This window comes from Sinocyclocheilus anshuiensis, unplaced genomic scaffold (genome assembly GCF_001515605.1).
Source record: "Sinocyclocheilus anshuiensis isolate Anshui unplaced genomic scaffold, SAMN03320099.WGS_v1.1 scaffold481, whole genome shotgun sequence".
NCBI classification, from domain to species: domain Eukaryota; kingdom Metazoa; phylum Chordata; class Actinopteri; order Cypriniformes; family Cyprinidae; genus Sinocyclocheilus; species Sinocyclocheilus anshuiensis.
This window is the reverse complement of record NW_015539907.1, coordinates 207564-234822: the sequence shown is the minus strand read 5'-3', so window position 1 is coordinate 234822 and position 27259 is coordinate 207564. Positions and strand designations below refer to the sequence as shown.

At 37.2% G+C, this 27259-nt stretch overlaps 2 protein-coding genes across 5 annotated transcripts in view; both read right to left on the bottom strand.

The window, feature by feature from the left end:
* Positions 1-13538, bottom strand: part of LOC107686240 (early endosome antigen 1-like) — a 26996-nt gene extending 13458 nt beyond the window's left edge. Inside the window, exons 1-15 of the mRNA XM_016483159.1 lie at positions 13396-13538; positions 11052-11126; positions 9473-9585; positions 9214-9268; positions 8983-9054; positions 8805-8838; positions 8390-8494; positions 8096-8217; positions 7802-7957; positions 5739-5855; positions 3882-4220; positions 3209-3358; positions 2821-2940; positions 2305-2508; positions 2013-2213 (exon numbers count right to left, since the gene is read on the bottom strand). Coding sequence (XP_016338645.1) covers positions 2013-2213; positions 2305-2508; positions 2821-2940; positions 3209-3358; positions 3882-4220; positions 5739-5855; positions 7802-7957; positions 8096-8217; positions 8390-8494; positions 8805-8838; positions 8983-9054; positions 9214-9268; positions 9473-9585; positions 11052-11126; positions 13396-13419 — 1887 coding nt within the window. The 5' untranslated portion in view covers positions 13420-13538. The remainder of the gene's footprint in view (positions 1-2012; positions 2214-2304; positions 2509-2820; positions 2941-3208; positions 3359-3881; positions 4221-5738; positions 5856-7801; positions 7958-8095; positions 8218-8389; positions 8495-8804; positions 8839-8982; positions 9055-9213; positions 9269-9472; positions 9586-11051; positions 11127-13395) is intronic.
* A 1608-nt stretch (positions 13539-15146) lies between these two features.
* The window catches only part of nudt4a (nudix (nucleoside diphosphate linked moiety X)-type motif 4a), a 30079-nt gene continuing 17966 nt past the window's right edge, over positions 15147-27259 (bottom strand). The window contains exons 1-5 of one of the 4 annotated variants that reach the window (XM_016483157.1): positions 21823-22279; positions 21610-21720; positions 18834-18878; positions 18557-18644; positions 15147-16414 (exon numbers count right to left, since the gene is read on the bottom strand). In XM_016483157.1, coding sequence (XP_016338643.1) covers positions 16209-16414; positions 18557-18644; positions 18834-18878; positions 21610-21720; positions 21823-21930 — 558 coding nt within the window. In that variant the 5' untranslated portion in view covers positions 21931-22279 and the 3' untranslated portion in view covers positions 15147-16208. Of the gene's footprint in view, positions 16415-18556; positions 18645-18833; positions 18879-21609; positions 21721-21822; positions 22280-25282; positions 25394-27259 lie in introns of those variants that run through there. The other 3 variants (XM_016483158.1, XM_016483155.1, XM_016483156.1) reach the window with 3 other exon arrangements.

The window sequence follows — 27259 nt, the reverse complement described above, 5'->3', positions numbered from 1 at the left end:
CTTAACAGTAAATTGGATCCGTGCGGCTCTTAAAGTGACAGCGGGCTACATTGCTGCCGACTGTGTGCTTAATATTAATCAAACAACAAAAGACAAAGATAAAATCACTCACTGCTCTTGACTGAAGGATTTTTGTAGCTTTAATAAGAAACAAATTAAGTTTCATTTTTACAGTGAAGACTATGCTGTTTTATTTTACATTTGTGACCCTGGACCACAAAATCAGTAAAAAGGGTCAATTTTTTGAAACTGAGATTAATACACCATCTCAAAGCTGAATAAATAAGCTTTCCATTGATGTGTGGTTTGTTAGGATAGGACAATATTTGGCCGAGATACAACTATTTGAAAATCTGGAATCTGAGGGTGCAAAAAAAATCAAAATATTGAGAAAATCGCCTTTAAAGTTGTCCAAATGAAGTTCTTAGCAATGCATATTACTAATCAAAAATTAAGTTTTGATATATTTACAGTAAGAAATTTACAAAATATCTTTATGGAACATGATCTTTACTTAATGTCCTAATGATTTTTGGCATAAAAGAAAAATCAATAATTTTGACCCATACCCATATTTTTGGCTACTGCTACAAATATACCCCACCGACTAAAGACTGGTTTTGTGTTCATTTCTGTAGTAGGCTGTTAACTGAATACTTAAAGCACAGTTTGTTTCATTTGTATTTTTTTTTTTTATTCTAATGTATTTGTCCTTTTTTTATTACGGACAGTTTTATTATTTTCAATAATTTTGAGAACTTTTTTTTTTTTTTTACTAATATTAGTTACTAGTATTCTGCTGTAGTATTGAGAATTGTGACATTTCGCAGGTCTCTAAAATGTAGATGTCATAGCAACCTTATTTACAGAAAATATATATTTGATATATATCGATACCTTTAAATAAATCATTCATATAAAGTTTTGGTCACATGGCCCACTCATAATCGTGTTAAATAAGCGTGATTACAATATTGACCAAAATAATCGTGATTATGATTTTTGTCATAATCGAGCAGCCCTAATATATATATAAGTATATATACACATGTAAATATTAAATATATACATGTGTGTTTATTTATATATATATACATATAAATATAAACAGTACACACACACATATTATGTAAACAAACTTATTTTGGATGTGATTATTATATTATTTATTAATATATTTGAATTGTCTTTTAATTCTATATTTTCCATTTCCATTCTATTTTTGTTAAAGTTTTAGTCATTTTGCTTTGTGCTTTTGTCATTGTTATTAGTTATATTAGTTTGTATATATATATAATATTTATTTATTAATTCTTTTATGTGTTTCATCTGTTATTAAGAAACTATTCTTAAAGGTGCAGTAGGGGATCTTGGAAAATGCTAACTTTAGCCTGATAGCACTGAAAACGAACGTCCCACCCTCACTGCAAATCGCCGTCCAAAGCCACGGCCCCTGAACGCATGAACGCACACAGATCAGACGATCGGAGACAACATTACTACAATACATCATGTGTTATTCACCAGTGAGAAAACTTTATAGTACAGTTAGTAAAAGCACTACAATACCAGGAAGGAAGATCAGGTTGTTGATGTTTGCCTGCCATTCTCGCTCTGTCTGCACAGCGTACGTGAACGCGCTGATGACGTATCCTGTCTACGCGAACAGGGTGCGCAGAGGTATGCAAATAAATATGTTGACAGGCAGGTAGGAAAGTCAATCAAAACGCTCGGAACGAGCATTTTGATTGGACCAACATTTCTTGGTCCTACGCCTTCCACAGAATATATAAATACAGATAAATACGTTTAGACCACTTAACATAATGATTGCTATCGGGATGTGAAGAGACTTTCAACCAGCATAACAAAAAATGTTTCTGAAGACAATCACCTATTGCACCTTTAATTGTTTTTAAGTAAACAATAACAACTGGACAGAAATAGACATAATTGTCACGATTGCATTAATTATTATTTGAAATAATTATGAACAATCACAGCACAAGTACCTGTGTGTCTAGCTGGGCAATCTTCTCTTTGCTCTCTGTGAACTGTGTGGTAAGCTCAGAGATGGTGGTCTCTAGGCTCTGGCAGCGGTCTTGCGCTGAACGCAGGTGGGTCTTCTGCTCCTGCACCTGCTCGTGAAGGTTGTCCTGAGCCTGTTTGTGGCTTTCAGACTGGTTCTTGAGCTTGTCGGTAAGCTGCGTAATCTGAATTAACACATGGGTGGAAAACTAGAATGAGCATCTGCCCTGTTCAAAGAGTAGGATTGTGCAGTCACACTAGTGCAGTGTCCAGTACCTGTTCCTGTAATGAGTGATTTTTCTCTTTTAGTTGGTTCAGCACAGCTGCCTCTCCTTCACCGGCCTGGATCTTAGCACACAGATCTTCTCTCTCTGCCTCCAGCTGGCTCACGCTGTCCTTGCTCTTCTGCAGCAGAGCTTCAAGATTCTGGATCTTCTGGTCCTTGTCCCCAATCTGACGTAACACCTGCTCCAGGTCATTCTGCATAGGTCAAGGGAACATGTATGATAAACAATTCTTGAAAACCAAATCAGCATATTAGAATGATTTCTGAAGGATCATGTGACACTGAAGACTGGAGTAAAGGCTGCTAAAAATACAGCTTTGCCATCACAGAAATAAATTACATTTTAAACTATATTAAAATAGAAAACAGTTACTTTAAATTGTAATCATAATTTACAATATTTTTGTTTTTACTATATTTATTTTCCTGCATGGTAAAGCAAATATTGCTTTTTATAGAAACATCCACTGATGGAACTCTTAACGAGATGTAACAGTTATATTTACCTGTGCTTCTCTAAGTTTGCCATTAGTGCTCTGTTGAAGTGTTTGTAGTTCTTGGTACTGCTGTTTGGATTTGTCCAGCTGATGCTGCACGTCAGTAGACTTGGTAGAGCTCTCCTTTAACTACACACACATAATCACAGATATGCACAGTCACAGAGAGAAAGAGAGACAAGTGCACTGGTTGAAAGTGAAAACAAGACACTCAAGCCCACCACTGTAATAATTATTTGGTCTGGGTTTTGCATGTAAACACTCATTATCAATTAACACGCTGACTACTGCAGTAATTATTCTTAGTGCGCTTTACTGCATTCACGTGATCCAAGTCTTCCAGCTTGTATGTGCAGTGCTGTGAAATTTGTACTAATCAGCTGTTTTTTGTCTTTACCTGTTCCTCCAAGCGGGAGAGTTTAAGCTGCAGGTCTGCCACCTGCTGCTCCCGATCTTTGAGTTTGTCTCCTGACAGCTGTCTCTGCTCTTTCAGCCGGCCCTGCAGCTCCCCCAACTGACGCTCGGTTTCCAGCAGCTTCGCGTGCAGCTAGAGTGGATGGAAGTATGAGAGCATGATTATAATACAAGTTCAAATGTGTAACGGATCAATGGGTATGATTCAGGATGGGCGGATTTGATTCAGAAAATATTTTTTTTCAGATTTTTATTCTGATTCTAACCTGATGAATTTGATTCTGAACTAAAGGATGGCCAGATTTGATTCTGATTCTAACTTGATGAAACTGATTCTGAAGTAAAGGATGGTCAGATTTGATTCTGATTCTAACTTGATGAAACTGATTCTGAAGTAAAGGATGGTCAGATTTGATTCTGATTCTAACTTGATGAAACTGATTCTGAAGTAAAGGATGGTCAGATTTGATTCTGATTCTAACTTGATGAAACTGATTCTGAAGTAAAGGCTGGTCAGATTTGATTCTTATTCTAACCTGATGAATTTGATTCTGAACTAAAGGGTGGATGAATTTGACTCTGAACTAAAAGATGGATGGAATTGATTCTGATTCTAACTGGATGGATTGTTATAATATTGTGCATTTTTTACTGACCTGGCTGATCTCACTTTGCTGCTGCAGGCCCTGGTTTTCTTTATCTTCTCTCTGCTGTTGAAGTTGCTTCCTCTCTGCCTTCAACTCCTGGTGGTTCTTCTCCAGCTCACTGAGTTCCCGTCTTAGTCGTGCAGCCTCCTCCCCACGTTCGGTCAATTCAGCCTGGGCCCGACTCAGAGCTGTCTCTCCTGATGACACCCGGGCTTGGCTCTCCTGGAACTCCAGGTCTTTCTGGTGCAGACTAGCCTGAAGACTCTTCTTAGAGGCCTGCTCCTGACCCAGACGCTCCTCGAGTTCCTGACTCTCCTTCTCCTTACGAGATAACTTCTCTGACAAAAGCTGAGGAGTGGCAGAATAATTAGACCAACTCACTCATACAAAACTTATAACAATTAAATTATAATGCATTCTTCAGACCAGCCTATGCACACTGTACAGAGCACCAATATCCAATAAGATGCCAAATAACAGTGTTGTGGCATGCTGACAAATATCTGGGAATTCTGGGATAGCTTAGGGATCTCTCTTATGAGGGCAGAGTTTAATGAGGGCAGGGCAGGGCAGGGCAATTGTGTTGTGACCTTTGCCTGTGACAGCTATTAAAAAGGACAAGGTAGATAAGGTTGCATTTGGTCATGTGTTGCTGTTAACAGTGTCCTCTTGCATTGGACCATTTTCTGTTTGGTCCTTCAAGTGTAGGAAAGAGTCTTAAAGGGATAGTTCCCCCAAAACTGAAAATGTCAACATTAACTCAAGCTGATCTAAAGCTGTATGCCTTTTTTTTCCTAGTCACCCTGCCTCAAGTATTTTAGAGCAGTGGTTCTCAACCAAAACCTACTCGAGGTAACTTGCAAGGGGACTGCAAAATGTCTTAATTATTAAAAATAAATAATGTTATATAATTTAATGTAATGAACATAATGAATACATAAATAATAAATATAGAAATAAATATGTAAAGCTGCTAAAATGCATAAAAAAATATAAATATCATGAACTAATAATGAACAACACTTTTACAACATTTGTGAATCTAGATTAATATTAATATCTACATACACTAATATATTTTTAACATTTTAGTCAACAGAGAATTTGTATTATGAAACAATAGGAATTAACAAAGAAAAATAGCATAAGCTAGTTGAGACAAGATCATCAACAAGTTTTAGTTTGCCCTCTTTCTTATTCCTGTCCTTGCATGCATCTTCCTTTTGAACTTGAAATTATCGTTTATATTTATCCCGCAGGACACTTCACAGGGATGGTTCTATAAACGACCCCTTAATCGCTCCTATTTCACTTCCCATCAGTACCATGGTCCACGTTTTTCAGAAGCCAGCCCACCTTTGGAGTCTGATCTCCTAATCCCATCCTGACAACTTGAACAATGGACTAGAGAGTTGTGGGTCATTACCTGTGGCTGTATATCGTTCTGACCATCACAACAGGCACGAGACGAATTGCTCCCTGATGCTTTAATTACACAGCATCTGTGATGTGTCTGTCAACACTCTTTAATGGCCAATCAAAACACACAGTGTGCTGACAGGTCAATGGGGCGACTTTGGACTGGACATACAGGGCCAGCAGCCCGAGAAGCTTCCTATGAAATGTGTTGGGCCATTTCCTGAAAGCCAGCTGGTGACGCTTGTAAACGGCGGTACAGTAAACTTATATTTGGAAGTGGGTCTTAACATAGCCGGCACTGGCGTGTGTTCTGTGAAGCTGTAAAGTAGGCCATTAAAATATACAGCTGGATTTGCTGTGAGCATACAACACATGCCTTGTTGCTTAGGGTGGTCCAGTAACTCTAGACACAACATATCTCCATCTGTTTGTATATGTGAGTGTTACCTGGGTCTGCTGCTGGTAGTTGTTGAGGCTGCTCTGTAATTGGTGGATTTGTTGGGTGTAGACCGCTGCCTCCTGAGGACCCTTCTCCAGTTCTGCCTTCAACTGAGCAATCGTTGTCTACAAACAAGCATGCAAATGTGAGATCGCCAAAGCAAACAAGTCTAGTCAAAGAATAGCCCGTAATTTTTTAGCTGTGAGGGACAGAGGCACAGTCATGTAGGCCTAGTATTGTTGATCATTTTACTGTAAATTTTACTCAAAAATGCTACTGAAATGTTCATATTGTAGAGCCCTGGATGGTCTCTTTCAAATTCTGTGAAAATGTTCTGCTGTTTTGTGGGCACAGAAACTTTGTTGGTCTGGGAATGACCTAGGACTTAAAGACTGTGACTATACTTTCATCCTTCACCATGTCATTTATGTCCACATTAATTTTAATCTGCCATCTACTCTGGCCAAAGTATGATAATTTTGCACACGGCAAAACAAGAGAGCAAGAAAATAATAATTTCATTGCATACTACATTTTTCATTGGATGAAAATGAAAAGAACATTACATTATGGTGGTAAAAATTCTAAAGCTGATGACATGAAGATCATAAAACACAGACATTAGGAAAGACTACTTCAATGTTGCACAACATCTAACTTAGTACATTTCTAAAGAAAAAAAAGGGCATTCAGGCAGAATTATGAAAAACAACTGACACTGAGGCATTCAAGAGGAGAAATTGTTACCTCCAAGAGCAAGCAAAGCAAGTGCAGAGTTATGTGAAGAGTGAACGAGGGAGAAGCACACACAAACAATAGACCAGTGAGGTGAGACAGGACACACAGTACAGAGACAGAGGTGCCAATACACTGCGTCTACAGGTTATGACAAGTACTTTAGGGCAAAACACTGGCTGTGTTTCAAACCCTGTTGAGCTGCCTACCTAGAAGGCACTTTTAGGCATGCTTCTAATGATAAAAATAGTAAATATACATTATTCAAAAAATTCAGTTTTACCATCACAGGAAAAAATTACAGTATAAAATGTATTAAAAAATTATTATTATTATTATTTTTATTGCAATAATATTTCACAATATTAATGTTTTACTGTATTTTTGATCAAATGAATGCATCCTTGGTGAGCACAGGAGACTTTTGAAAAGTAGTGTGACTATTTTGTTTAGTGCTAAAAAGTATTGAAAGAAAACGTCTAGTTCAGAATAAAGTTGTTCACACACTTTGTGTGTGATTCATGTGAGGAACAACTCAGTTAGTAGGCTGCATATTATTGCTTAACTAGACAGCTCTCTAGGGCCTAAAACAGACACACTATAATCTAATGGATCTATGGAGGCATGTAAAGAATGATGTCAGCAACCTTAACATTTCCATATACCATCACTAGATGGCAGCCTTTGTATTAGGTAAACCAACTAAAGTCAAACCAAAATATCTGAAAAAAGTACACTCAAGTGACCGGTTTGTAATGATCTATGAACCAGAACTATTCTGTGTTTGTGGGACCTTATATAATAAAAAGCAATTTTTAGGTCAGAAGTGCAGGCGATTACAGGCATGTTTACAGGAAACACTCAGAGGTGGGAGGCCTGCCAGTGGGTTAATGGTTAACCTCAGGAATCTGTTAGAGAGGACAGTCAGTGTGACCCTTAGATGTTTAGCAAACACTTTCGGATACAACATTACGATTGGAACTTACAGTACGAAATAGCTTGCAAGTTTTAATGGCTTCACAGTTTTTGGGTAAATCACCAAACCAGCCATTTGCAGTCGTTCATAATCTCGGTTTACTGCAATGGGCAAAGTGACGTCACTGTTGCACCCATTCAAAGGTCAGCTGCTTGTCGCCATCTCAAAATGACCTTTCATTATCTCTGCCTTCACGAGCTATTGATTCTGGCATGAGTCTCCATATTTGTCCGCTTCTATCAATACTTACATTTTCCGAATAAACAGCAGAGATCTACTATTTATAAAGCAAAGCATCATGGTAACTCTCCTTATGTTAGTTATACAGTGCAGACAAGGTCACAGCAGGTTTGAGCTCACCTCTGAGGTAGTGAAGTTGGCCTGCAGCTGTTCGTATTGGCTCTTGAGGCACTCGGACTCCTCCTCCCTCTCACGGGTCATGTTGTCCATTAGCGTCTGCACCTGCACCAGCTCTTTCTTCAACACCTCCACGTCTTCCACTCCAGGCCTCTGGAGCTGGAGGAGAGCCAGTGACAGCCAGGATTAAGCCGGGAGAGATTGATGCGGTAAGAGGTTGATGAGGTATGGGCAGCAGCAGATGAGAGGATGCATGCAAACTCATTGATTATCACGAGACAATAAATGTGACATTACCAGCTCTGCTGCCAGTTTCTCCTTCTCCTGTTTCTCTTTCTGCAGATCTTGGTTTAGATTGGCCAGCCTTTGCTCCAATGCTTCTCTCATGCTTTTCTCCTCATCATAACGAGATTTGATGTCTGGGATATGAAACACATGCTCATTTAAAGCTACTACTTTATTTTTCATTTTTTTTAGAACTGGCCTTAATCAGATCTTTTTTTTTTAATAATGTTAAGTATAGAGACAAACATTTTAACACTCTAAAGATCGCATAAATATAAAATGCAAGAACTTTCCTGCAAAACTTACCAACTATCTCAGTTGCAAGCTGAGCAGCTTTCTGTTCAAACAAGTCTTTCATCTGTTTGATGTTGAATTTCTCGGTCTCAGATTCATTAAGCCTCATCTCGAGCTCTGAGAAGAAAAAAATACTGACTGCAAAATCACAAAAAGAATGATTATGCTTTAAAACAAAACATTTAAACGCATGTACAAGATTCAATACAAGATACAGCATTTGCACTGCAAACAATTTTGAAATATCCCTTCATTTTTTATTTTTAAAGAAATTAAAATGTTGTTACAGTATATATACGTTTAAAAACTGCAATATCCTGTGCTAATTTGGTAATCAATGTAATGCCACTGAGCTATTGATTGAGCTTAACTTGTATTGAACCCAGTACATTCCTTTAAAGAATGAAATTAACACTACTCAACTAACCTGATTTTTCACTAGTACCATCACTCTGTGGGCCCTAAAATCAATACACATCCCACAATTCAATTAGAGAACACAGCAAACATTCCTTCAGTAATCAATAGACATCATGAAAAATGTGAACTTTTCTTTATTCATCTTTGATCTCTGTTTGAACAACCAAGCATTTCAAAGGATTTACTTTGTTAGTTGCTAGTTGTCCTTGTACTTTGTCTAATTCTTTTTTCAATTCCTCAGAAAACCAGCGTTCCTCCTGAAAACGCACACCAAAATTGCACATCATCAATTTTAAACCCAATACACATATCCACTGGAAATTATATTATTGAGTAATGGTGCTATGAGTAATGCACATTTCATGCATACTAAGGCTGATAAGATAAAAGAAGGGTGGGAGTCAAAGGCAGAATACCTTCAGTGAAGCTTGTAAATCTTGGACTTCCTGTCGAAGAAGGGATAGATCCTCCCTTAACAAGAAAAACACAAGCCTTTATTATACTGTATATATTTCATATTAATGACTAACTATATGAATTTCATTCTTTCTGTATTGCTTAAATCTTAGTATAGTTCCCTTTAAGATTAAATAGATTGCTAGATTATCTGGCTGAGTGACTGAGTTTCTCTGACAGGAAAGGGAGCAAGAAGGGTTTAATATTACAGAAGCCCACCTGCCAGGGCTGAAGGGGGACGGCTGGCCTCCTGGCTCATGGAACACCTCATAATGTTTGAAGAGCTCCTCAGCAGAGTTATGTGACTTCATACACTGGGGACAAATGAAGCCCTGTTGATAAACAAATTAACACCACAATGAAATCAGGTGAAGTTACGAAACGGCAAAGAACACGTAACTTAACATCATCGTACATCAGTTACTAAAAAGAGAGTTAAAGGGAGAGTTCATCCAAAAATGTATATCCTTTGATTATTTATTCACCCTCATTTTATTCCAAACTCATTTCTTCTGATGAACACAAAAGGAGATGTTCATGCTACTCTTTACTATATTAAGGAGACATTCTCAAGAATGCATTTTTGCATTTTAAAACGGAAGAAACTACTAAAAATACTTCTTGTGTGCCTCATTTTTAGAAAGTTGAATCATGTGCAAGACACTGGAAAATATGTTGGCCTAGCATGTTTATATAGAAAAATGAGGGTGGAAAAATGCTTTCTTTGTGAACGGTCCCAAAGAAAGTAGCTAAATGGTGACCAAAAATGGGGAATAAAATACCAAAAATATCTTAATGGATAGTTCACCCAAAAATGAACACTCTGTCATCATTTCCTAATGTTGTTCCAAATCCATAAAACTTTGCTTAGTCTTTAAAACACAAATTAAGATATTTTGAATGAAACCTAAAAGGTTTCTGTCCATCCATCCATCCAAGTTCAGGTAACCAACGTTTTAAGGATCCAAAAATTAGGCACTGTAAAACAAATCCATATGAATCAAGCGGTTTAGTCCAAGTCTTAATTTAGTCTTTAATTTAGACTTTCATTCACATACTGTATAAACACACATACAGCTAATTATATTTGGTAAACACAAAAGCCTGTTCGTTTACCTGGACTTTCATTGGAGGGACAGAAACTGCTCTCATGTTTCATTTAAATTTCTTAATTTGTGTTTCGGAGATTAACCTCTTATGGGTTTGCGACAACATGAGAATGATTACATGATGACAGAATTTTCATTTTTTTGGGTGAACTATCTTTTTACATTTTTACAATTTGAATATGCACATATTCAGATTTGGCACGCTGTGGTTGATTACAAGACACGCGATAACCACTAACATTAAGCATCTGATAAAAACCTTGTATGCAAGTGTTCCTTATGTGAATATATAGACACACATGAATGAGATTTGAGATCTGCAATGGTGACAACAACTTAAATTTCAGTCTGTTCCTCACATAAAGGACTTCAGAAGACTTGACTCATATAGACTAATTTGATGGGTTTTTTTGTCATTTCTAAAGCTTGATGGCAACTGGTCACCATTCACTTTCATTTTATGGAAAAGAGCAGCACAGACATTTTGATAAACTTCTAATTTTAATAGCAAAACTACAGTTTTAGAAAAAAAAAATGATGACAGAACTTTCATTTCTTGGTGAACTATCCCTAAAACAGGCTTGAATACAACACACTGATATCATTTCAACAAATGAAAGAGAAAGACTTTAAGGCAATGAGGCATTTAGCCAGTAATATGATAGGGTTATAAACTGAATTCGGCTTACCTCTGAGGACTCGTTATTCATATCAGCAGACGGCTGCTCAGACTCCGAGCTCTGGGAGCCTCCTTTCCCAGGAGTCTATTTCCACAAAGATACAGACAGAGAAAGCAGAGAAAGGAAGAATTTGAGTCAGATGTCAGCTGTGATAGAATTCATCTCATTACATCACACTATTCTGGTCTGGCTCAGCTGATCAGGTATCTGGGAAGCCGATCAAGACTGAGTGCTGGTTTGGCCTGCTCACTGCATGTCATTCACAAGGTGTAAAAGCAAAGATCACTTTGTTCGCTTCTTGGGATGTGCTCGGCACTGCTGTCATTCATGCGAGGACATGCATCAGGCTGAAACAAAATACTCATCAAGAGGGGCGTTTAGCATTTCCCTCGGTCTTGGCAACGAGAGCGGTATGATGTCAAACAATACTGTTTTCTAACATTGATATGCCCTTGACATTTCATATGTGTCTACTGTCAGATCACAAGATGTCACAGTGGTTGGAAACTGCTCTTTAATCACAGTTAGATCTCACTCTCAGCTTCCCTGTCACTTGTGAAAGAGAATAACTTTGACACCTCACAACATAACACTGGCCTGATTCAAAAAAATGATTCTTCTATGATAAAAAGTCCAAATATGCAGCCTTCCCTATGCAAAAAAGCAGCAGGTTAAATAAGCAGGATGTTTAAGACCTCAAAGACTAACTTGGTATTAAAGACAGGAGTTGGGTGACCGTGAATCTCATGAAAACCTGGCAAACAATATTCACATCACACCTCAAAACAAAAAGGAAAAAGAACATTTATTTTGCATAATTTTATTTTTATATAACCTACTATTAAGAACCTTGGAATTTTGGGTTTCATTTGTTTTATTATTTTCAGGATAATAATTTGTAACATTTTATCCCCCAATTCTCGCTATTGTAATAGTCTTTTTATTTAATTTTTTACTTTATTACAGAACAAATACTGTTTTACGCTGATTTAAAGTTAACTAACTTTGAAATAAAGGCAGTGCAGCAAATATACTAAGATCTTAGATGTATAAATACTTATATGATAAAATACAGTGTTTAAAATATATATTTTGCAATAAAAATAAAATACACTATATAAGTTTGTTAATACTTTCAGGATTGCAAGGCTGCATTAAATTTATCAAAATTGACAAAGACATTGATACTGTTACAAGAGATTTCTATTTAACTGCATCAAAGAATACTAATATATATATACCGGTGTATGTATATATATATATATATATATATATATATATATATTGTTTCCAGAAAATATTAAGCAGCACAACTTTTAACAACATTGGTGATAATAATAATATTTTTTTTCTTGAGCACCAAAATTCAGCTCTGACGTCACAAGAATAAATTACATTTTAAACTTACTGAATAGAAAAGTTATTTAAAATTCTAATAATATTTCTGTATTTTTTTAATCAAATAAATGCAGCATAAGATACCTTTTTCAAAAACATTAAAACACTGTAGTTTATACACACCACAGCACATGCTTTTATTTTTATAATTTGTCCAAATAAATAAATAAATAACAGTTTATTTATTACATTACCATGGTGGATTGCACAAAATGTTACGTTGCCTGGTGCTGGACCAAAAAACTATTGTAAATCTTTTAGCTAATGTTACATTACATAATTGAACACGTTTTTCTTGTTATGGTAGAACCAGACGATAAACATTCAATGATTCAATGAACTGCTGAATGCTGCCAGCACTCAGTGCTAAATGGACATAACTGCACATCACCTTCCATGCATGACAACTGACAATCATTCATATCAGAGCTTACAGGAATATTAAGCAGAAATGATGGATTCCTGGGCTGTCAGCTGCTGCTTTAAAAAGGGAAGGCTGTATGACTATAGCAAGAGGATCCGACACATCAGACGTTTCAATTAATGGAGACATCATCTAGTGTGAGTCACAGATCACTGCAAAATACATACACACCAGCTATTTCAACAGAACACATCTTTTGGACAAAATTAACAAAGCTGACACCTTGTCGTTGCTTGTTGTTAATCATAAAACTACTTATTAATAAGTAATTGTGCAACGCTATGTAGCCCGCTAACAAGCTAACAACTCAGTCTCCATGTCAACATTTACGCAGAATGACATTATCAGGATCTTTACTGTTCCTCAAGAACAAAACAGGTCTTCTTCACTCGCGCTTTGAGACTGTCCTCAAGAAACCACAAGCGAAAAGTCATTTTTAATCAATCTTGCACAAGGCCATCATTCAGTGTCAGGCCCGACGAGCTACAAATCACATGCAACTGAATGAGTGTCTGTGAGGATTTCACTCACCATCTGTAATATTCTTCTTAACATTTTGGTCCTTTCTCTGGCTAGAACTAGGAAAATCTTAAAAGTTTTGTGCTAATGAAGGTGTGTTTTAATATTTTGTTGTTGACACCTGCAGACACACACTGCTGCTGCTTCTGTACAAGCCAACCCGTTTTCTGTTAAGTCCCGCCCTTCACCGAATCATTGTTTGCCATGATTGGGCGGCTTGCATGAGGGGCTTCTAAGATGCCCAATCGTAGGCTGCCTGTAAGGAGCGTCCACCAATCATTAGAACGAGAGATTAGGTCAAAGGCGGGACTTGTCGGAATGGAACCCAACAGTGACCGCCCACTTTTTCAGTGCCCTTGATTCCTGAAGTATTTTCCCATTCATTTTTTTTTTCACTCAGGATAAAAAAAAATCCACAGTGAAATGTTCAATATCTTAAACAAAAGCCATCCAGCTCAGAAATTGTTTAAAACATTACAAATATTATTTTAAAGCAAACATATATTTGAAAACCAGAGTACCCGATGTAAGGTATTAGGCCATGAACTACGCATCCCATGAAGCATTTCGAATGACGTAAAATAACATTTTTTTTAAGTGCAGAAATAGTTAAACCGGTATACAAGTTGTTTGAAAATATGGGTCGTCTGACTCGATTTTATTTAGATATTTGTATATGTTTGTATACTGATGTATACAAAAAATATGCTGCTCTGTTGATGCATTTTGATAGGGGTTCCCAAACCATTTCAAGCACTTTTACCCGACTAGAGAGGTATAATCAATCTCGAGACCCTTAAACACGTTTTAGACAGATATATGACGGAGAAAATGCATTAGTTTTACATTTTTAAATTTCTCCACTCAGGGAAGATGGGAGATCAGCTAAGAACACCCAGCCATCTTAGTCTGGTTTAATGTTTTTCCCCCAGCAGATTTAAAGTAAGGATAAAGATGTTTACATTTGGAAAACAAAAAATAGAAAAATATCCTGTGGCTTTTGAACAGAAGACAAATATACTTACATGTTTGCAGCCTCATAATAAACTCATACTTGTAAACTATATGCCTCCAGCAGAGGACTTGCCACATGACTTTACAAGAAAGTTCATACCTTTTCTTTGGAACGTTTTTAAGGATGTTTTCTGATAATAGTATCCTATGCTGCCGTATCCCTCTTTCAACCATGTTTATCATTCATCATTACATTACCGAAAAGTGATCATAAATCACATTTAACAACCCATCTGGTGGTTACCTCAGGGAGTTGCGCTATCATTCCACCCGTAGCCTAACCACAATCGGCACCATTTACAGAGATCATTCCAACTTTAACATATAGATGTGTTTATTTTGTTAAAAAGTTGTCAGGGTGTTTCTGATTTTCCGAAGACAGGCAAAACACATTTGTGTCATTTCTGTTAAATCACATAGGGCACATTTTAACACCGTAATCTTTTACATATTAAACAGTGTTCAATAAGCCTAACTGATAAACAAGTAAAAAGCTGAGGTGCCTGTGTTTAGCAGTGCAATTCTTTAATCCTGTCTAAAACAAACTGTGTGACTAAAACTATTTAGGCAGAAGCTGACATTTTTAATATTAAAACATATTTACAGCATAACATGCAATCTTCCCTCTGAAGAAAGATATTACAGTCTATTACAGATATAAAGACATTTACAGTCTTAATAAAACAGTATGGCAACATATTCACATCCCATTCAGTGAATTCCACATAAAGTTCATTATGGAAGATTGCAAAGGCCCCAGTTGAACAAAGTTGATGCAAAATTAAATAAAATTCCTCCTCAGCTATTTGAGTTATTGATGTGAGAATTATTAATTTGATGACAGTACATGTATATTGCATTTCTGTGGCCTTTAGAAAACACTGGTTTGACAAGATAGATTAGGGTTAACATTGGGCGTTTTGCCTTCTCTTTTTCTGAAATATTCAGAATATCACTTCAGGCAATACAAACCGCATAGCATTCCATAGTCTTTCAAGACCAATGACACCGGGAGCGTATTTTTTCTGTCTTCACATTTTACCAAATTAAAGAGACAGTGGCTCAAAAGTAGTTCCTCTGCCTTACAGGAGATGGAAAATTAAACATTTATGTGCAAAAAGAAAGAAGGGCAAACAGATTGCACCGTTTAATGTGGCAAATTCACATTTAAGACCAAACTTTGAAAATACCTTCAACTTCACAGCATGTTAAACCTATATTACAGGTAGATATCTGTGATGAAGGCATCTAATATAATCAAAAGCAGCCCAAATCTTCTTTTAGACTATTTACATATTCTATAATTCATGATTTGACTTTTTTTTTTCTTATTTGGTTCTTTATCAAAAAAATTGATATACCCAATGTCTAACAAATATGCCTAGTTATCTATTAGATATAAATAGACAGCATTTCAAAAGACCATCCTAGCTATCCGTTCTAAAAAAACAATTCAAACCTTGGCACATCCCTCATTGTGTTCCTCCACCTAAAGCCATCTGTAAAATAATATTTCCAAAATGTCCATCATGGCAAGCATCTCCGTTAATCTGTGCTTAATACTTAACATCACAATCTTCAAATAACTTCACCTTGTTTAGCCTGAAATGCACGTTTACAAATGAAAAGTTATGAAAATAACTCTCCTTGTTCATTTTGACCCAGAAACTTGCAGGCATTTCACAACAAGCCTTTGGTTTCTACACTTAAAAAAAGAGGTTCAAATAGTAAACATTGAAATTATACATGCAAAACTGTCTTTTCCAGTCCAAGCATAGTTTCCCTTGCATCAATGCCCTCTCGTGGCAGTTCTATCTGTGCAAACGGGGTAGTACACAGTCATGTGGGGCTGTCTGGCGGAGGGGGGCGTTGTCGTCCGTGTTCGCCGGCTCCTGAGCATTGCCGTTCGTGGGGCCGCAGCGAGGAGCGAGTTTGCGGAGATACTCCGCATGGACAGGTTTGTGGCATTGTAGCACCCGGATCGCCTCGTCGATTTTGAACCATTTCCGCTTCCGACCTGAAAAACATGTTATATTTTTAATAGCATCTTGCAACACTGAAAACCAATACAAAACATTTGCATTAACAATAGTACACTTTTAAAAATAAAGGTTCCTTATTGGTTCCATGAAGAACTTTTAACATCCATGGAATGCTTTCATTCCACATTGGATCCATTGTAGTGAATGGGTGCCGTCAGAATGAGAGCTCAAACAGCTGATTAAAAACAACACAATAAACCACAAGTAATCCACACGACTCCAGTCCATCAATTAACACCTTGTGAGGTGAAAAGCTCCATGTTTGTAAAAAACAAATCCATCATTAATACATTTTAACTTCAAACCGTTGCTTCCTGATTATGTCCTCTATCAATAATATTGCTTTCTCCAGTGAAAAAGTCATCTTGTCTAAATAAGGAGAGAAATATGCACAGATCAAGTCAGTGTATTTTGATGCAACCTTCCTCCTTTTCACTGGAGGAAGCATTATTATGGATTTGTTTTTGGCTAGTAGCAAAAGTTTAAAGTTAAAATGCCTTAATGATGGATTTGTTTCTTACAAACATGCAGCTTTTCACTTCACAAGACTTTAATTAATGGACTGGAGCTGTGTGGATTACTTGTGGATTATTGTGATGCTTTTATCATCTGTTTGCACCCATTGACTTGATGATCAAGTAACGTAATGCTACATTTCTTCAAATCTGTTCTGATGAATAAACAAACTCGTGTACATCTTGGATGGCCTGAGGGTGAGTACACTTTCAACAAATTAAAATTTTTGGGTGAACTATTCCTTTTAAGAAAGAAAGATTCTTGAGAGAACCCAAACTGGTTCTTCTATTGCATTGCTACAGATCCACCTTTTGGAACCTTTATTTTGAAGAGTGTAATTACATTTTGTCCATTGCCTGAGGTGACTGAAAATTAATTTTGTTCCCACGAGAGTTTCATTTACTTCTAACATACTGTTATTAACTACATTTGCTGCTTGAGTTTAAAAATGTATAGCTTTATTTTAAATACAGTACAAAAGGTCACCTTCACTGTGAACTTGTCAGACGTTTGGCTGCCCAACCATCTGGCTGACAAACATTCCACTGTATTTATAGTCCTGAAAACAGTCTCTCACAAAGTGCTGAAACTTAAACATTCACCTTAAGCACTTTTAAATGTCATATATGCAGGAAGGTTAAAGGTCATTACTTTGACAATCAGACTATTGACCTTTTTTGCATTTGCTGCTCAGCTCTGTGTCGAGTAAACCTGTTTCCTCTCTGTGTATTGAGGTTATGGTGCCCTATTTGGCATCTGAAACTATGGTACAGGCAGAGCGAGGCCAGTGATAGGGGAGTGTAGTGACGCTAACTGGAAAACAACTGTGCCCCTGCTAACAGCACACCTCCCTGTGAACAAACTTCGGTCTATTTATACGGCTGCTGGGAGTGAAGGATTACCTGTTTTTTTCTTTCCTCACCATCTACAAATAGTGCAAGTTTTGAATTGCGCTGTCTGTGGGCAAATGTTATTATTGTGTATCCTTCCTGGCAACAAGGTTCAGTAAGTAAAAGGTTTTAAGTGGCTAATCCACATGCCAGCTCTTTATCCCTAATAGCTTAGTAAAATTGTTATATAAATCCCCATATTTGCAGCTGCTTACAGATCAGCAGTTGTGTATTGGGAAAATAAATGAGCTGGTTATGATAAGCTTGTCTAAAATGATTGAAATTCTTAGCAGACTAAGCTGTTTGCACACAAATAAAGTGCCCTGTTGATTTACTGCAGACATGGGAAGCGGTCACTTTGGTAAAGTTTCAAGTGAGCTTCTCTAGAGGACTCCATTACCATAAAGTAGTCAATGGCTGAGATCCCACAATTTAATTATTAAAAATGGCTTTCAAACATGTCACACTGCTGTCATACCTTGATAAAATTCAGCGTGAAACACAGCACAATCAGTGAAGTCTGATTCCTGAATTAATGATTTTTTTTAATTTTAGTGAATCAAAATCATACAGTGCAACCAGTGTGATCTGATTCACAAGCGAATGACTCTTTCAGTCTGGTTCTTTTTAGTGAACCTGAATCACTTGGAGAAGTTACTAAATGAACCCAACTGACTAACTGAACCATTTACACACATAACATCAACTTACCAATATTGACCGAGTCCTCCCAGTCTTCCAGTGTCTCTGTAACAGTAAGCACATACACGTAGGTCCGATGCTTGCTGTCCTGGTTCTGCTGTACAGAGTGAGAAATATAAAGTTATCACGTGGCTACACAATGTGTGAAATACAGTAAAACATGCATTGAGAAGGTGTGAAGATAAGATATTTATAAATGTTTATGAAATAAAGTCTTGTTTATTGAAGTATCAGTGACGTGCTGAAGTAACGTCTTACTTTATATAAGGCAGTTTGGCAGTCTTACCTCAAACACCCCCAGTAGCCTGCCAAGAGTACCCCTCACACCAGCCTGTTTAAGCAGGAACAGACACAGAAAAAGCATTAGAGAGACCTTTTCGGTTTTAAATATGGTCAAACTGCAAATCATACAGAAATATTACGAAAATAACTAACAAACACTCAAATTCTGATTCTTCTAACAGGCCACACTAACATAAAAATGTATACATGATGCTCGTTGGGGTTTAGGCACTTTAAAAAGGAAATGACTTCTGCTATGACATAAGCTGCAGCATGAGTCTATCAGTGTTAACAGCGGCTTAACAAGAAAATGAACACTGAATTTCTGGAACCGTACCAGCCAATGCTGACACATCAGGCCAGAACATTAGCCCCAGCTCACTGATCCGGGAGATCTGAGCTGCATGTTTCCATAACACAGGAGATTCCCGGACAACATAATGCTCACAAGGGAACATCATGTCTTCATTCAGACGCTACAAAATGCCATAACCAGCCCGAGCTTATCCCGCAAATTGGGTTGATACGACCGCTCACAATCGAAACTGACAAACAACAGGGGGCGATTTCAGGGACTATGAGAGATTTTGTCTATTTAAAACGCCCTGAGTGTGTTTTTGTCATCTATGTGTTTCCTCATCTCACATGGTCACATGACATGTACATGGCCCTAGACAAACCCTCAAAAGAAAAAGCAACTTTCATTCTGTCAGCCGGAAAAGGACCAAATTGAAACATTTCATGAGGTTAAATGTCATTTTTATGGCCAGTCTACATTAATTTAACATGACACAATACATTTTTTAGGTTATCCTTAAAACAAACATAAAAAATAGCAGGTTCTTTCTCATAAGCGGCCTGTTTTAAAAAAACGGCAAGATCTTTGGGACATCCCACCCTTGGCAAAGCCCCTAGGGGTAGTAGTTTGGGTCCCATGAGTGCTGCCATAGCCAGAAGCATGCCGTAATTCACAGACAGGTTTATGGTCTCCTCCAGGGTCTCCCTAACACTCGAATGGCTTGAGTTACACCTTTTAAACCATTATGTAACAAATAAATCCCTCGAAGTAAAAATAAAGTCTTGTGCATCAAGGATAAAATGGAAAAAGGGGCCAAATATGGCTTAGATGTGCAGGGTTTTTTTTTAGTGTTATGCCATTATGCAACTGAAATTTAAAACCTGGACCATTCGATTTGAAAGGATTGAATAGAATTCAACAACCTAACCTCACAACCTGGCTGATTTATTTTATTATACAGTCAGATACAGTACAGTACAGCTCTACTGTAAATGTCACTATTGGTTTGGGGTACCAGACTTAATTTCACTTTAAAAAAAAAAAAACACTGTCTGCAGTAATTAAGCTGCATTCAAATTGTGCGTCCAAACACCATGACTCTTGAACCTCTGGGACATGTACATTTCAGACGAACAGGACACGGTTTCTAAATGTCGCTGCAATGCTTCACAGCTGTCAACAAATTACCCTCTCGGCAACCTCTATGACGGCCCTTCAATGTCATGACACAGCCCATCCTTGAAACGAACAACATAACCGTTAGCTGAGATAGACATGAAACGATTCATTTAGCGAAGCCGCTTAAATTGAAGATGACAGAAAACGGGCTCATGCACATATTGTGAATGACGACTGAGGAATCTATAGGGTGGTGGTGGTATCACATGACCATAGTTCTCATAACCGGTATCTGTAACAGTTGAGTCAAAGGTGTTGGCAAAACTGAATGGAATGCAGTGTGGATGAGAGGATTTAATGGCCTTTTTATGGATAATTTAATTGCATAAAACACATTTTAAAAGATAAACATAGATGAGTGAGCTTACTCGAGTCGTTAGTTTTTAATATTAAGTTCACCCAAATATTAAAAACAACTGTTTTTGTCCATAAATTTGTCCAAAACCACATTAGACCCCATTGATTTTCATTGTATGGACCCAAAAATACAATTTTTAAAATATCTTTTTATATTCCACATAAGAAAGAAAGCCATACACGTTTGGAACAGCATTAGGAATTTGACAGAATTGTCATTTTTGGGACAACTATCCCTGTAATATTACATCATATTTTTCTTCAGTCATTATTTGACTAAGTTTTAGACATTTTTCCACAACTGCATTGAAAATTGGCTTACCGAGATGATGACTGTTTGCAGCTTGCTATACAGTGTCACATATTACTTTTTTTAAATAGTACACAGCATATAGTATATACTGCTAAGTATGCAATAAGCAGTATGCATGGTGCAAAGCAAAAAAATCCTGGTGACAAGATATGGGACAGCTGCAACCCATAACTCACTTAAACATGAGCAAGGTCTCAAGGTCGACAGCCCCTCAAAAGCCTGAGGAACCAGTAAACCAGTGAAGATAAGAAAAAAAAAAGTAATTTTACTCTAATACACGGAGATAAACCTCTTGTGACTCCTACATGTTTTAATTAAACGGGATTCCTGCAAAATAACTAAAATAACCATTCTTGTATTAATGAATGTTTTTCTCATATTACACAGTATTCCTTGCTAATGTTTTAAAATATTCATTACCATTCAAGAGTTTGGAGATGGTAAGATTTTTTTAATGTCTTCAGTGTCACATGATCCTTCAGAAGTCATTCTAATATGGTGATTTGATTTTCAAGAAACATTTCTTCTTATTATAAATGTTGTTGCAACAGTGTTGAGGTCTTGGAGGTTCATTCAAACTTTTTTCTGAGGAACCGGTAGAAGTGTTTAAAAAAAAAAAAAAAACGAGCTCACCTCCTCATAGACCTCTCGAACCGCGGCTCCTCCAGGCTCCTCTTCTGGCTCCATCCCTCCTCCTGGAACGATCCACTGATCTGGATGTCGACTGCTGCTAACAAGCAAAACCTGCCACACACATATTCACAAACAGAGCTTAGTCAGATAGACCGAATCCAAATGCTCATCAACACTTTGTCAGAACATCTTGATTACATAACGGAGTCTAACCTGATACTGCTCAAAGTACATCAATCTGCAAAAATACCATCCATCTGATAAACTTTCCTGGCACTCTAGGAGAAGTGATAGTCCAACCAAAACCATTTCTGACATCATTTACTGTATGATTTTATTTCTGTGGAACACAAAAAACAACATTCTGAAGATTGTTTTAACTGTTTCTGTTCATACGATGAAAGTCAATGGGGTCCAAAACCATTAAAAGAGATAGTTATTAGGTGCTTTATTATAACTGCGTATATGGTACATCATTGTGTGATTATGTAAATAAACTGGTGAATCGGTTATTTGAACCAGTTCACTGAAACAAACTGTCCAAAAGAACCAGTTCGCTGAAAAGAATCAGACTTCTTGGTTTGCTAGTTCTTGGTAAGGCTATAGTTTACGGGAAATAATGTTGTAAACAATGTTCAGTTTCTTGCACAGACCGATTGTTTCATTTCATAAGACCTCAATATATTGTCAGAAGCCATTGGTATTACAGGGACAATTCACCCAAAAATGATAAATCTGTCATTAATTGCTCCCCATCATGTCGTTTCAAACCCGCAAGACCTTCGTTCATCTTCAAAACACAAATTAAGATATTTTTGATTAAATCCTAAAGCTTTCTGACCCTGCAAAGACAGCAATGTAACTACTACGTTCAAGGACCAGAAACATAGTTAGGACATTAAAATAATCCATGTGACATTAATGATTTAATTAATAATCAACGATGATAATGATTAATAATCAACCTTAACTTTATAAAGCTACGAGAATACTTTTTGTGTGCAAAGAAAACCAAAATAATGACTTTATTCAACAATTTCTTCTCTTCCATGTCAGAATTCGATGCGTGTTTCACGTCAGTACCACGACGCATGCGTGTGCATTCCTCTCTTTGCAAATAAACCGCAATGCACCCAGGTTCTACATCAGAACGCCGGCTCCTGCGTCAGCAGCATCAGACGTATGTGTCGTGGTGCTGTTGTGAATGCCCAGTGGAGACTGACACCGAAGAGAAGAGCTGTTGAATAAAGTTTTTACTATTGTTTCCTTTGCGCACAAAAAGCATTCTCGTAGCTTCGTAAACAGCAAATTAACAGCAAAATGCTAATTTTCATTTTGGGGTGAGCGATTCCTTTAAAGGGTTAGTTCACCCAAAAATTTAAATTAGCCCATAAATTACTCACCCAAAAATTTAAGTTAGCCCATAAATTACTCACCCTCAAGTCATCCTAGGTGTATATGACTTTCTTCTTTCAGACGAATCCAGTCGGAGTTATTTAAAAAATTGTCTTTGATCTTTCAAGCTGTTTAATGCCACTCAGCGAGTGTTGCATGCATCAGTACAAAAGAAGTTAAATAAAAAGCACCCATCCATAAAAAAAAGTGTTTCACACGGCTCCGGGGGCTGAACAAAGGATGAGGTTAAATGTCATTTTTATGGCCAGTCTACATTAATTTAACATGACACAATACATTTTTTAGGTTATCCTTAAAACAAACATAAAAAATAGTAGGTTCTTTCTCATAAGCGGCCTGTTTTAAAAAAACGGCAAGATCTTTGGGACATCCCACCCTTGGCAAAGCCCCTAGGGGTAGTAGTTTGGGTCCCATGAGTGCTGCCATAGCCAGAAGCATGCCGTAATTCACAGACAGGTTTATGGTCTCCTCCAGGGTCTCCCTAACACTCGAATGGCTTGAGTTACACCTTTTAAACCATTATGTAACAAATAAATCCCTCGAAGTAAAAATAAAGTCTTGTGCATCAAGGATAAAATGGAAAAAGGGGCCAAATATGGCTTAGATGTGCAGGGGTTTTTTTTAGTGTTATGCCATTATGCAACTGAAATTTAAAACCTGGACCATTCGATTTGAAAGGATTGAATAGAATTCAACAACCTAACCTCACAACCTGGCTGATTTATTTTATTATACAGTCAGATACAGTACAGTACAGCTCTACTGTAAATGTCACTATTGGTTTGGGGTACCAGACTTAATTTCACTTAAAAAAAAAAAAACACTGTCTGCAGTAATTAAGCTGCATTCAAATTGTGCGTCCAAACACCATGACTCTTGAACCTCTGGGACATGTACATTTCAGACGAACAGGACACGGTTTCTAAATGTCGCTGCAATGCTTCACAGCTGTCAACAAATTACCCTCTCGGCAACCTCTATGACGGCCCTTCAATGTCATGACACAGCCCATCCTTGAAACGAACAACATAACCGTTAGCTGAGATAGACATGAAACGATTCATTTAGCGAAGCCGCTTAAATTGAAGATGACAGAAAACGGGCTCATGCACATATTGTGAATGACGACTGAGGAATCTATAGGGTGGTGGTGGTATCACATGACCATAGTTCTCATAACCGGTATCTGTAACAGTTGAGTCAAAGGTGTTGGCAAAACTGAATGGAATGCAGTGTGGATGAGAGGATTTAATGGCCTTTTTATGGATCATTTAATTGCATAAAACACATTTTAAAAGATAAACATAGATGAGTGAGCTTACTCGAGTCGTTAGTTTTTAATATTAAGTTCACCCAAATATTAAAAACAACTGTTTTTGTCCATAAATTTGTCCAAAACCACATTAGACCCCATTGATTTTCATTGTATGGACCCAAAAATACAATTTTTAAAATATCTTTTTATATTCCACATAAGAAAGAAAGCCATACACGTTTGGAACAGCATTAGGAATTTGACAGAATTGTCATTTTTGGGACAACTATCCCTGTAATATTACATCATATTTTTCTTCAGTCATTATTTGACTAAGTTTTAGACATTTTTCCACAACTGCATTGAAAATTGGCTTACCGAGATGATGACTGTTTGCAGCTTGCTATACAGTGTCACATATTACTTTTTTTAAATAGTACACAGCATATAGTATATACTGCTAAGTATGCAATAAGCAGTATGCATGGTGCAAAGCAAAAAAATCCTGGTGACAAGATATGGGACAGCTGCAACCCATAACTCACTTAAACATGAGCAAGGTCTCAAGGTCGACAGCCCCTCAAAAGCCTGAGGAACCAGTAAACCAGTGAAGATAAGAAAAAAAAAAGTAATTTTACTCTAATACACGGAGATAAACCTCTTGTGACTCCTACATGTTTTAATTAAACGGGATTCCTGCAAAATAACTAAAATAACCATTCTTGTATTAATGAATGTTTTTCTCATATTACACAGTATTCCTTGCTAATGTTTTAAAATATTCATTACCATTCAAGAGTTTGGAGATGGTAAGATTTTTTTAATGTCTTCAGTGTCACATGATCCTTCAGAAGTCATTCTAATATGGTGATTTGATTTTCAAGAAACATTTCTTCTTATTATAAATGTTGTTGCAACAGTGTTGAGGTCTTGGAGGTTCATTCAAACTTTTTTCTGAGGAACCGGTAGAAGTGTTTAAAAAAAAAAAAAAAACGAGCTCACCTCCTCATAGACCTCTCGAACCGCGGCTCCTCCAGGCTCCTCTTCTGGCTCCATCCCTCCTCCTGGAACGATCCACTGATCTGGATGTCGACTGCTGCTAACAAGCAAAACCTGCCACACACATATTCACAAACAGAGCTTAGTCAGATAGACCGAATCCAAATGCTCATCAACACTTTGTCAGAACATCTTGATTACATAACGGAGTCTAACCTGATACTGCTCAAAGTACATCAATCTGCAAAAATACCATCCATCTGATAAACTTTCCTGGCACTCTAGGAGAAGTGATAGTCCAACCAAAACCATTTCTGACATCATTTACTGTATGATTTTATTTCTGTGGAACACAAAAAACAACATTCTGAAGATTGTTTTAACTGTTTCTGTTCATACGATGAAAGTCAATGGGGTCCAAAACCATTAAAAGAGATAGTTATTAGGTGCTTTATTATAACTGCGTATATGGTACATCATTGTGTGATTATGTAAATAAACTGGTGAATCGGTTATTTGAACCAGTTCACTGAAACAAACTGTCCAAAAGAACCAGTTCGCTGAAAAGAATCAGACTTCTTGGTTTGCTAGTTCTTGGTAAGGCTATAGTTTACGGGAAATAATGTTGTAAACAATGTTCAGTTTCTTGCACAGACCGATTGTTTCATTTCATAAGACCTCAATATATTGTCAGAAGCCATTGGTATTACAGGGACAATTCACCCAAAAATGATAAATCTGTCATTAATTGCTCCCCATCATGTCGTTTCAAACCCGCAAGACCTTCGTTCATCTTCAAAACACAAATTAAGATATTTTTGATTAAATCCTAAAGCTTTCTGACCCTGCAAAGACAGCAATGTAACTACTACGTTCAAGGACCAGAAACATAGTTAGGACATTAAAATAATCCATGTGACATTAATGATTTAATTAATAATCAACGATGATAATGATTAATAATCAACCTTAACTTTATAAAGCTACGAGAATACTTTTTGTGTGCAAAGAAAACCAAAATAATGACTTTATTCAACAATTTCTTCTCTTCCATGTCAGAATTCGATGCGTGTTTCACGTCAGTACCACGACGCATGCGTGTGCATTCCTCTCTTTGCAAATAAACCGCAATGCACCCAGGTTCTACATCAGAACGCCGGCTCCTGCGTCAGCAGCATCAGACGTATGTGTCGTGGTGCTGTTGTGAATGCCCAGTGGAGACTGACACCGAAGAGAAGAGCTGTTGAATAAAGTTTTTACTATTGTTTCCTTTGCGCACAAAAAGCATTCTCGTAGCTTCGTAAACAGCAAATTAACAGCAAAATGCTAATTTTCATTGAGCGATTCGCGATTCCTTTAAAGGGTTAGTTCACCCAAAAATTTAAATTAGCCCATAAATTACTCACCTTAAATTAGCCCTAGGTGTATATGACTTTCTTCTTTCAGACGAATCCAGTCGGAGTTATTTAAAAAATTGTCTTTGATCTTTCAAGCTGTTTAATGCCACTCAGCGAGTGTTGCATGCATCAGTACAAAAGAAGTTAAATAAAAAGCACCCATCCATAAAAAAAAGTGTTTCACACGGCTCCGGGGGAGCGAATCGATGCGTTTTTGTAAGAAAAATATCCATATTCAAAACATAATAATCACTTTAATGTAGCTTGTGCCAACAGTTGTACACGGAAGCAGCTCCGGGCTAACGACGTATGAGTTCAGCTTTGCGCATGCACCGGTGAGTCTCATGAAAACCAACGTTTGTTAACAGTCTCCTCTTGGCTTATATCGAAATCCTCCGACATTCTTCTTTACAAATCCTCGTTTTGTACTTCTAATAAGTGACCGTTGTTTTGATCTCTCCCCTGCGCTTCCGCGTTCGTCACTTCTGAGTGGCGCATGCACTATGCCGACGTCTTATGTCATCCGCCCGGAGCTGCTGTTGGCGCAAGCTACATTAAAGTGATTATTACGTTTTGAATATGG